Source organism: Solanum stenotomum, chromosome 7 (assembly GCF_019186545.1).
Source record: "Solanum stenotomum isolate F172 chromosome 7, ASM1918654v1, whole genome shotgun sequence".
Lineage (NCBI taxonomy): Eukaryota > Viridiplantae > Streptophyta > Magnoliopsida > Solanales > Solanaceae > Solanum > Solanum stenotomum.
Window position 1 is genome coordinate 31509341 of NC_064288.1, and position 12038 is coordinate 31521378.

Sequence of the window (12038 nt, forward strand, 5' to 3'; positions counted from 1 at the left end):
TATTATAGGTATTTGTCGTTCATAATAAGTATTTGAGGTGTGAAAAATAGTCATTATTTTGAGGTGCCAGATGGTTGTATTAAGGGGTCGTTTGGTAGAGTGTATTAGGAAAATAATGCATGTATTAGGTGTGTGTATTAGTAATACATTGTTTGGTACACCTTTTTATGTCATGTATAACTAATGCTTGCATTAGTTATACACTATATTGTGTATTAAGTTGTGTATTACTAATACCAAGAAATTCTAGGTATTAGTAATACATAGCACTTTAACACTTGCATTATATTATATAATTACAAAACTACCCTCAAAGCCTTTTAAAAAAACATTTTCCATTGTACTTGTTTTAGAAACTTTTCATCTACTATGTACTTTGTCAATGGAAAGTCAAGGCTGAGTTTCTTCTTCCTTCTGCTCAATCAAACAATATTTGCTCATCTCCAAAAGGTTAGTACTCTTATCTTTCATTATTATTTGATTTTTCTACCTCTATTTCACAATTTGGGTTTAATTCTTTCTCTATCAAAATCAACGATTTAGATTTTGCCAACCATTTTGGAATGCAATGAAAGTGTTTTGTTAATTTTAAGTTAGCAAATTGTTGTGAAAAAGTCAGTCGTCCAAAGTTAATAGATCTGATGATGATATTTAGGTTTAGCTTGTTTTTTAATATGCTTTGAGTTCATCTATTTCACTTTTTATATGGTCGAAAATTATAAATTTATGCACATAGCTACTTATTTAAAAGCTTTATATGTGTTCATTTTTATTTTTATGACAAATATAGGTGTTATTATGGATCTTCAACCATTAGCAGGTATTGAATATATTATTCTTATGGAGATATTGTTTCAGCAAGTTCTTGTTCTCCTTATTTGTCTTTTCATGGCTAGTTATGGTTATTCTCTAAGAAGACGATGTCAAAACAGACGTGAAGTTAGGTATCGTATGAGTGTTCGAGTTCCAAAAATCATTTCTCACTTACACTATGTCATAAATGATAATGGTAGTGTATGTATCGATAAGTTAAGAATGGATAGAAATGCCTTTCACACTTTAGTTCTCTTAACTAAGGATGTTGGAGGTCTGACTGATAGTAAAAGTATGTCAAGCAGCGAAAAATTAGCAATGTTTTTAAATATCTTGGCTCATCATGAGAAAAATAGATCCATCAAGGTTGATTATATTAGATCGGGATGGAGCGTAAGTCAGGCTTTCAATGAATGCTTGAGTGCTATTCTCAAACTAGCTCCATTGCTACTTGTTAATCCTAAACCGGTACTTGAGGATGAGATTGAAGATCGATGGAAATGGTTTGAGGTAGGTGAAATTGTCGTTTAGCATCTTTTAACTAATATACAAAATATGCAGTTTTAACAGTTTATGAAAAAATTATATATTTTGAGATAACACTATAATTTATCTTAAAGGGTTGTTTAGGTGCACTAGATGGTACTTACATTCCCATTAGAGTTCCAATCCAACACAAACCAAGATATAGAACAAGAAAAGGAGAGATAGCAACTAATGTTTTGGGAGTTTGTGATAGAAATCTCAATTTTACTTATGTATTACCTGGATGGGAAGGTTCAGCTGCCGATGGTCGTGTATTACGAGATGCTATAGTACGAAGGAATGGTTTGAAAATTCATGAGGGTAGGCCTTTTATATGCTTTCAAGTTACATTATAGAAAGAATGGTACTAGTAACTAAATTATATGTTTATATTATAGGTAACTATTATTTGTGTGATGGAGGATATACGAATGGAAAAGGATTTCTTTCACCTTATCGAGGTTATAGATATTGGTTAAAGGATTGGCGCGGCGATAATCCATCGCCTCGATGTAAAGAAGAGCTTTTCAACATGAGGCATGCTAGAGCTCGTAATGTAATTGAAAGGGCATTTGGTTTGTTGAAAGGACGTTGGGGAATTCTTAGAAGTTCTTCATGGTACTCGGTTAAGATTCATAACAGGATCATTAGTGCTTGTTGCTTGATTCATAATTTCATTCGTAGAGAGATGGAAGTGGATCCCTTAGACATTGATATAGAAGAACAAATGGAGTATCAACATGAGAATATTGATGTTATTGAATCGTCGGAGGAGTGGACCACTTGGAGGGATGAGTTGGCTCAATCAATGTGGAATGCAAGATTTAACAATTGACATATTGCTACATTTTGAACTATATTGCTACTTATTAGCTATAGAACCTTTTTGGACTTCATTTGCTCTTTAGAACTGGCCTAGTATAAATAGTTTAACTGCCAGAAACTTCTGATTTTTGTGACCTTAATTGCACACCCTTATGTACTCTTCACATCTCTTTTGTTATATGTTTTAGTTTATAGTGAATCTTATGATATTTGGTTCTTTCTGATTTTTTTGATAATCTGCCGCACAAGTTCTTATAGGCGAAATGAATAGTCAAACATCATCAAATAAGAAATCAAAAAAATCAAGCAACACAACACCTTCAACACGAAGGACATGGATTCCAGAAGAAGAACAAACTCTTTTAGATGGGCTTAAAGAGTTGTGTGCTAATGGTTGGAGAGGTGATAATGGAACCTTTAGACCAGGGCACTTGATGGAGTTAGAGCGTTATATACACAAATATCATCCTAGAAGTGGATTGAAAGGTGAACCACACATCAGAAATAAAATGAGATATTGGAAAAGATGCTATGGAAGTATAGCTTTGTTGAAGACTCGAAGTGGTTTGGGATTTCAATATAGTGATGGAACTATAATAGTTGACGATCCAAAACATTGGATTGACTTTATAAAGGTAATTAATATGTTTTTGTTATTTCATATGGTACTTTCCTTGTTAGTTACTTTAATTATTCATAGTTGACGTGCCTTTAAACTAGTGATCAAGTAAATTGTTATCATCACATATACAGTAGCATCTAGCCTCTCTTTAGATCCTTTTACAATTAATTAATATAATATTGTTCTATTTTATTTTTTAATTTTCTAGATTGATCCACTAGCCAAGAAAATGAATACTAAGAAATGGCCACTGTTTAAGGATTGGGAAGAAATCTTTGGTAAGGATAGAGCAACAGGAGAGTTTGCTGAAGGGCCGCTAGATGCTACTGAAGAAATTCAAAAGAGTCAAGCTCCACAACATTCTAATGACATGAGTTTGGGATTTCTTATTGATGTTGATCTTGATGATGATGATGAAGAAGAAGAAAATGCTTACCATAACTCTAAAATTGGTACTGAAGAAGCTGAAAATGCCACTGGACAAGATGAATTTGCTACAGCTGAAGATTTCACCGAACCTAGTTCATTTACTGGAGCTGAAAATGTCACTGGACCTAGCGTATTTAATGAAGGAGAAAATGTTGCTGGTTCTGAAAATGAACATGCTGGATCCCGAAAAGGTCATAAACAAGGTGAGTATTCTAAAAGATCATCTTCTAATGTTAACGAGAAAGAGAAAAGCAAGAAAAGGAAAAAAATAGTAGAGGATGATAGTGAGACATTTCTTAAGGGTATGATGGAAGTTATGAAAAACTTTACTGAAAGTCAAGACAAAAGAATTGGTTCCTTGATTGAAAAGATGGGGGATCGTGATCGATCTGATGTTCGTGGTCAAGTTTATTCTATCCTTGAATCTCCTGCATTTGAGTTGTACACCACTGAGCAACGTATAAAAGCTGCAATGATTCTCTGTAAAGACGATAAAAAGATGGAATTATTTTTACGTATGGGTGAACATGATCGTCAGACAATGATGTGGATGGCTGTCCATGATAAACTTTGAAGTATGGTGAACTTATGATATAAGTGGCTACACTAGTTTAGTAATTTTTGCTTGAAATCACTTCAAAGTGTGACAACAGTGGCAGTTTTTTACACCTCTGATTATTAATGTGCGCATGAGCATGTTAAATCTTTTTGTGTAACTAAGTTTTATCAAAATATCTCAACTCTTGTGTCAATGCTAAGTGCAGATGTAATTATATAGTTGTCATTACAGCTCTTCAAATTCTCGTGTAGCCATTTAATTTTGAGATTCTGAAATGCAATTATATAGCTGTTATGATAGTTGTTTAATCTGTCCTATATTTCTCTGTCTGGTCTCTGTTTTTTATTGTTAATTTATATATGAGTTGATGAATGTGTGTGATAGAAGAGGTGAATTCTATATTGCATGGGGATGGAATAATCTAGAATTGATCAGTGATAAGAGAGTGATCCATTGGAAGGCTAAAACATCACGATTGCATATTTATGTTTACATTGATATCTGCTCAATTAAATGAACAAATAATCACTTCTACCACTTCAATTTGCATTTCCCTTGAAACAATGTTCTAGAATCAAAAGACCATATATCAATTGAAACAATTTGAAGTTGCAAGTTGATTCTTCAATAACTAAAACAGAACTCATTGAAGTACCGCACCGGAGGAGGAGCTCGCCGCCGCAGCAACAACAACAACAACATCAGCCATGGTGCTAAAGACAGAACTCTGCCGTTTCAGCGGTGCCAAGATATACCCTGGGAGGGGAATCAGATTTATTCGATCAGATTCTCAGGTGTTCCTATTTGTCAACTCAAAGTGCAAACATTACTTCCACAACCGCCTGAAGCCTTCCAAGCTTACATGGACTGCCCTGTACAGGAAGCAGCACAAGAAGGATATTGCACAAGAAGCTGTTGAATTTTGGTCTTGTTTTTCAAATATGCAGATTGCTTTACTTTCATCATTCTGTTATGATAATTATAATCTTGTTCCATTATGAGAAAGTTATCTTCCTTGCAAAAAAAAAAAACTAAAACAGAACTCCAATAACAGAGGATTGTAATAAGCTGAATGCGGAAGAATAAGAAATAAATATTAGATTTTTGTTACACCAATTCAAACTTCCTACCCTTGTAAAAAAAAAGAATGTCCCCCTTAATTCCATACTTCCTAAACTGCAGATAAAGTGAACTTACAATTCAAATAACAAATTTTAGACACAATATTTTATAACAACATTGCAAATTCTTGAAACAATTCATAGTAGATAATTCTTCAAAGAACATTATAGACATGAAAAAAATTCAAGTGCAAGCTGATGGACAAGACTCTCTTTTCCTTCTTTTCCCTTTTGCTTATTATAACAATAATTTTTTCAGATAGGAATTGATTAAAATACAAAAAGAAGAAAAGAGGAATGGAAAAGGAAATGCATGAAAGCCACCTGTTATAATGTGGTGGCAATCAAAAACAGATGGCACAATATTGAGAATTGAATGGTTAATGGAAATGACGACAGTATCCTTTCTAAATTGAAATTTGACAAAAAACACACATGTTGATACCAACAGGGACGGACTCTTCTAATATAGTAGAAAATCTTATTTCAATATTGTAACAACTATTTAATTTTATATTTGAAAAAAAATAAAAGAATAGGAGTAAATAATGTTTTAGCAAAGAACCTTGTTGCAAAGGAAGTGTACAAAGAAATAAAGTGTGAAGGGTATTTTTGTAAACATACATTTTTTTAATAGAAATTATGTCAGATTTGTTATTTCTAATACATCAAACCAAACAATGTATAAGAAATAATGCAGCATAACTAATGCAAGCATTACTAATGCAAGCACTACTAATGCAAGCATTACTAATACACCTTATTTTGCATTGTTCTTATACACTCTACCAAACGACCCCTAATTGTATTCATATGCGCATTAAGGCGCTCTATGGATGAATATTTCCAGGGTGTATAAAATATATTAAAAAAAGATATAAGACATTTTGTTCATTTGCTCTAATTTCACTTGTATTCATTCCTCTAGAATCTCTTGTATTCATTCACTCTAATTTCATTTGTATTAGTTCGCTCCGATTTCTCTTGTATTCATACGCTCCTACTATATTAATGGTTATCAGTTAAGTTCACTTGTATACATTCCCTCTAATCGTTAAATCAATGAATGCAATCTGGATGGATACCATCACAATATGTTGTATACGTTTACTCGTCGATCCATAAAAGAACATGATGGTACTCGTCTAACCCACCAATATAAGTCAGCCTAAAATCCAAAATGTATGAAAGAATAACGGAAATAAATTAATAAAAGTATAAGAACGGAAAACTTAGTCATTCTAATTTAACCCCAAAACCTAGTTGTCACGTGTACAAGCCACTAATGTATAAAATACCAAAAGATAATTACAAGTTTCAATGTCTTTGTTTCACAAATAAAAACATAAAATAAAGTAAGGAACAAGAGGGACCATCGGGATGACAACCAACTTCGTCTCAATGTCCTTTGAAAGCCTTGAAAAATAGAGGAATAAGAATATCACATGGGTCTGCGCTCGGAAACACAAATGTATAAACAAGGAGTGAGTACTTAACAACACCATACTCAGCAAGAAACCTACTTAACAAGTGAAACTAATTTAGAATACAAGTACTCCTTTCATCCCAACCGAATCGCTTCAACTATAGCATGCATATAAATAAACCAAACCTAACAGTTTTACAATCACAATTAACAAGTTTCCATAATAACAGTCCAATAGTTAAAATTCATCAATCACAAGTATCAAATCATCAATAACACATATCATGGTCATCAAGCACAACAAACAAGTATCAAGATTATCATGCACAAATAATAATAAGGAATTATGGGGGATACATATAGTCCAAGTACTCGCAGGTAAAGATCTCAGCATCAATACAATACTGTCGGTAACGACCTCGACATCAATAACATTCACCGGAAAAGACCACATAATCAATAAGACTTACTGGAAATGACATCAACATTAGTAAAACTTACCAACAATGACCTCGACATCAATAAAAAATATTTACAATGACCTCGACATAAAAAACACTCGCCCGCAATGACCTCGACATCAATAACGTTCACCGGCAATGATCTCAACTTCAATAACACTTGTTGGCAGTGACCATAATATCAATCACCCCATGTCTCATCATGGTGCATAGAAATCAATACAAAATAAGCAATTTCACACCAGAAGTAAAATACAATAAATTCAAGCAATTCAAGTTCACAATGACGCCATCAAAAAATTTAATCAATCATCTAGTTAGGGTCCACAACAAGACAATTCACAAAGCACAGCTATCAATACGTTGCCTTTTTCATTAATCTCGTTTTTATTCATTAAGATCATTCAAGTTGAATAATTGAAGTAATCACCTCATTCCCTTACTCCCCAAAACACAGAATGAACTAAAACATAAGATTCCACAAGTTTTACAAGGCTTAGAAGCCACTCGCCTCAATTTAGTCAAAAGTAGATCCAAGACCTGAGACTTTCCTTTCTGAGCAATGTAAAAAGACACACAATCTAATCCAATGAAGTAATCATAATAAGAATCCAGAAAGAACAACACTCATATCATATACTTTGAAAAAAAGGTCAAATCAACTCAAAAACCCAAGTCCATAAATGAGGTTTGGATTCTAAAATCCTTACTTGAAAATGTTACCCAAGGCATTTAGAACTCATTGGTGAAAACCATTTTGAAAAGGACTTAAAATAAGTTTAAAATCACCATTTTACTTTAGAACCCTAGTTCTTGAAAAACCTTGTCATTTGCCAATCAAAATCTCAAATTTTGATGTTAAAATTCATAATTAATCAAAGGGAATTAAAGTTTTAGGGTTACAAAGACTTACCCAATTGATTCACCATGAAAAATCACTTTAAAATCACCTCCAAGGGTTTTTCAAAACACAAAATGGGGGGAAAATCTCAAAATTTAAAACCAAAAATCCTCTCTAATGTCGCTTTAGCGAACACAAGTTTGCTTAAGTGAACCCCACAAAAATTGGGGGTGTCGCTTTCGGAAACCAGGGTTTGCTATTGCAACTCTCGCGATTGCAACCCATGGTTCAATTAAGCAAAACCCACCAAAACGGGGTGTTTTTCTTTCACGACAAGGTCTCACTAATGCAAACCTCGCAATTGCGAAGTACCCTTTGCGAAAGCGAGGCATACCATCATCAGAAATATTAGTCAACTCTCAAATCATCAAATAGACCATCGAGATTCATTCGGAACTCCACACACAAACCAAATATGATAAGTGACTATACTTGACGTTCTGGACACAATGAAACCATTAAAACACGAATCGGAGGTCTCCTTGACCCAAAACTCGTGCAAGTCACAAGAAATGAACATAATGCCTTAGTAGGATAACTCAAGCTTGGGACCTTAGAAAATTAAACCAAGACCTCACTTAGGCCAAAAATAACTGCCAAATCCAACAGAACTGTCAGAAATACCACCCGATCATCTGAACCCCGAATATTGATCAAAGTCAACTCAAAGGCTAAAATTTCACAAATTTCTAACTTAGGACCTCAAATCCTCAAAAAGACTCCAAATCAGAAATCAACAACTCTCTAAGACCATTTTTCACATTGCAGGGCTGATGGAATCGACAAAATTCCATTCTGTGACTCAAAACTCCAAAAGACACCAAAACCACGTTTTGACAACTTTAGCCTTTTGAATACCAAAAACTTTCACAATTCACAAGTTTCACTTGAAGTTCGAAACTAGATTTCAAAATTCAATTATAAAATACTTGAGGTCAAAATTGAAAGGGGTTAAATGGTAATTTTCTGGAAATTTTAAAAAATGACTTTCCGAGTCATTACATTTACTTAATTTTGCTTTTCACTAAAGGTAGAAAATTACTGTAGATTTAAAAAAATACTCGTTGTATCCCATATTAGTTGATCATTTTCCATTTTACATGCATATTAAAAAATCATAAAGAAGAAAATAATTTTACTAATTCACCTCTGAAAAAACTTCTTGGGAATCTTACAAACAAATGTGAACACTTCCAAAAAGAATTAATTGAAAGGGCAATGTAGAAGAAATTTAATTATTGATTTCATGATTAAATAAGGTGGACAACTAATACAAAATGACTTATATTAGTAAGATGATCAACTAATACAGGACAGAGGGACTATGAAAAGAAGAAATAACTAAATGGTCGTAGAAACCTTTGTGGGCATGCTAATACATTTACTCTTTTTTTTCATGGGAAAAAAGCTTGATATACCCCTCAACTTTGATATTTAGATATGATATACCTATGTTATTAACGTGGCTCATATATACCCCTATTTTTGCACAAATGACCCACAAAAACTCTTTTCTTCAATTGGAAGTAAAAAATTTAATCCATGTAGAAATATATTTGATCTTTTTACGCATTTTTTTGGGAAAAGAACACTTGTACCCAAAAAGGGAAACTATTTATAAGCACTAACCCTTTACTTTCACCCCCCCCCCCCCCATTTTTAACTACTAATTCACGTTTACTTTTTGATACCATATATATATACACACATACACACACACAAACTATATTGCCTTCAAGGAGGAAGAGGATGTAAGAGCCCAGCAATATCATAATAGTCAGGATGAACAGTGGAAAACTCATCAAGACAAGACGATTTGATCATAATCAGTCCTCTCAATACTAAGGAAGATTTGAACATTACCTCTCAACTAAACAATGGTAAGGAGGTGTTTCAGTAAAAGCTTGATATTATCAGAGTATATAGATACCATCAGACTATATATATACTTTGACGATATCAATATTAGTTCATTGAATAGAACAAGGGGGGGGGGGGCAATCAGGTAAATCGTTTGGGTTGTGGGTCCAATTATGGTAAATTGTCATGACCCAAGGGTACCCCCTAAACGTAACAAGGCACATAGAACCTCGAAAGACCCCATGTAAGTCACTTAGCATACCATAACATAAAGTATTAGAACAATAAGAGTAAAAATGCATTTAAGTCCAAATAGTCTTTATAAAGAAAAGTGGAAGTCTAGACTTGTCTCAATTACCCATATATTACAATTCATGAGTCAAAATACGGTCACAGCCCCAAACAACATAATCCGAAATATAAAGTACTAAAAATGAAACTCAAAGTGAAACTCCCATTCCCGAACCATGACGACTCACAAAAAGCAAAGAGAATAGTAAAATCCAAGCTTGAACCAAATGATAACTACCTTAAAAACCGAAACCTACACTTTGGGAAAAATGTAGAAAATATGGGTTAGTACAAAAATGTACTAAGTATGATAGTCATGCATAAAATCGTTGAAAACAATCTAAAAAGGACATTTTAGTAGAATGCATGCCATTTACTAGTTTAAAGCATCATTTTGAAGATAATGAAAAGACATAGGTCATAAGCATAAACTACTCATATATCATCATATCATAATAGGAACATACAATAAATACCCTCAAAGCATACTTGTGCAATTCATGAATAAGATCCCATAATCCCACTCATACTAAGTAAAGCTTCTTGAGTAACTGTAGTCCATATTTCATATTGTTGTTTATACTATCAGAAAAGGGAGATTAGCCTTAACCAACATAGACCATGTGAGCTTACCATGGAATCCGGTGTCTACCCCACACCGTAAAGGGGTTGTCCTAGTTGCCTAAGGTACAACCATACTCTTAGCTTAGGTGGATCCACTAGCTAAAGACCTATGTGGGCACATAATTTATGGGATAAGGGGATTGCTACTACAAAACCCGGCCTCTACTAACGTGAGGGCTTCTATCCCAAGAGATTGTTCCTTGAAACCCAACCTCTACTAACGTGAGGGCTTCCATCTCATATCACTATCCACTCGTTGCTATGCATAATTCCCATCGAGTTCATGTTATGTCTTGACTTAAGTTCATAGTTACGGAAGAATGTCTTGACAATCAATCCATATAACTCATACTTAAAGCTCATAGATTTAATAGGTGAGACTAGTCTTCCAACCTTAGAATCACTATATGTGACAAACCTTTAACATCATATCATAGTCATACATAAGTGTGTACATGAGGATAATCATGCAATCAACACAACAATTAGATCATAATCATATTCACTTTACTCTCAAAGTGATCTAAAAGCATATACATAAACCACATTGACATGCATAATTCCCATGCTTCGCCCTCCACGGACCAAGCTCACATTCAATAAACATATCTAGAATACTACGTTAGACATGAATGAAAACATGATTCAATTATTGGATGCATAATTATATCATATTCTACTTGCATAAATTAATACCTACACTTGAAGATCAAAATTGGGAAAATAGACAAATTCATGGATTCTTGGGGAATTCAACATAAACCATATAAAATCGTCAATATATCCACAATAAAACAAAATTCAATCACTAAAAACGAGTTTAAAAGGAATCCATGAGATTGAAGTCAAATCCTAACTTTTGGGATATCTAACTTTGAAATTAGAGGTTTAGGAGGGGGCTCCATGGATGAAGGACTACCATACCTTGGTGAAAAAATCCAACAAATTTGAGTGAAAAATCTTGTTCCTTCAACCCTAGCTTCATCTTCCTTCTTATTCTTCCTTGGAGTTCTAGAGAGAAGATTTTGGGGAAATTGGATTTTGATTTGGGAATTCTGAAATTATGATTTGGATGAGTTAGTTTAAGGACATAAAAAAGTTATATAGTTAGTTTAATTTAGTGTAAAACGACGTTACTTAACATTTAATCAAAAAGGAAAACCGCAAAGCACCCCAAAGTTTAACTGCCAAATGGCAGTTCCCAGGCCCCATCCATGCCCACCATTGACGGACCGTGGGAGGACCCATGGCCCATGCTGGCAAGTAGTGGTAGGGGTTCTGAGGTATGGTTATTGGGGCCTTGACCAATGGCCCTCACCCACGAGGCATGGGTCCACCTACTAGCCGTGGTTCTCTCTAGTGGGGACTGCCCAGGCACTATCTTTTCACCTTTTGAAAGGTCCTCCTCAAGGACCCATGGTTGGTCCTTGGGGGGTCGTACCTTGACGTTTTAACCCAAAAACATGTATAGTGAGTACCGGGAGTTATTTACGACTCTAACCTTCACATAAAGCCCTAGTTTAGCCTACTAGTTTTCGGAATGTTACATTATCTCCCCCTTGGGAACATGTGTCCTCAAAT

General features: G+C 34.1%; 1 protein-coding gene across 1 annotated transcript; it reads left to right on the forward strand.

The window, feature by feature from the left end:
- Positions 1 to 963: 963 nt before the first annotated feature.
- On the forward strand, positions 964 to 3788 carry LOC125869813 (uncharacterized). Its single transcript, XM_049550242.1, has 5 exons — positions 964 to 1323; positions 1434 to 1659; positions 1737 to 2148; positions 2564 to 2798; positions 2994 to 3788. Exons 1-5 carry the CDS (start codon positions 1036 to 1038, stop codon positions 3786 to 3788), a joined length of 1956 nt encoding a protein of 651 aa, XP_049406199.1. The 5' UTR covers positions 964 to 1035.
- Positions 3789 to 12038: the final 8250 nt, after the last annotated feature.

What these genes read in the sequence shown, in the direction of transcription:
- LOC125869813 (XM_049550242.1), top strand. Translation starts at nt 1,036, where the DNA reads ATGGATAGAAATGCCTTTCACACTTTAGTTCTCTTAACTAAGGATGTT. An exon ending in TGGTTTGAAAATTCATGAGG is followed by an intron (nt 1,660 to 1,736) that starts GTAGGCCTTTTA and finishes TTTATATTATAG; the next exon opens with GTAACTATTATTTGTGTGAT. An exon ending in GATGAGTTGGCTCAATCAAT is followed by an intron (nt 2,149 to 2,563) that starts GTGGAATGCAAG and finishes TAATGGTTGGAG; the next exon opens with AGGTGATAATGGAACCTTTA.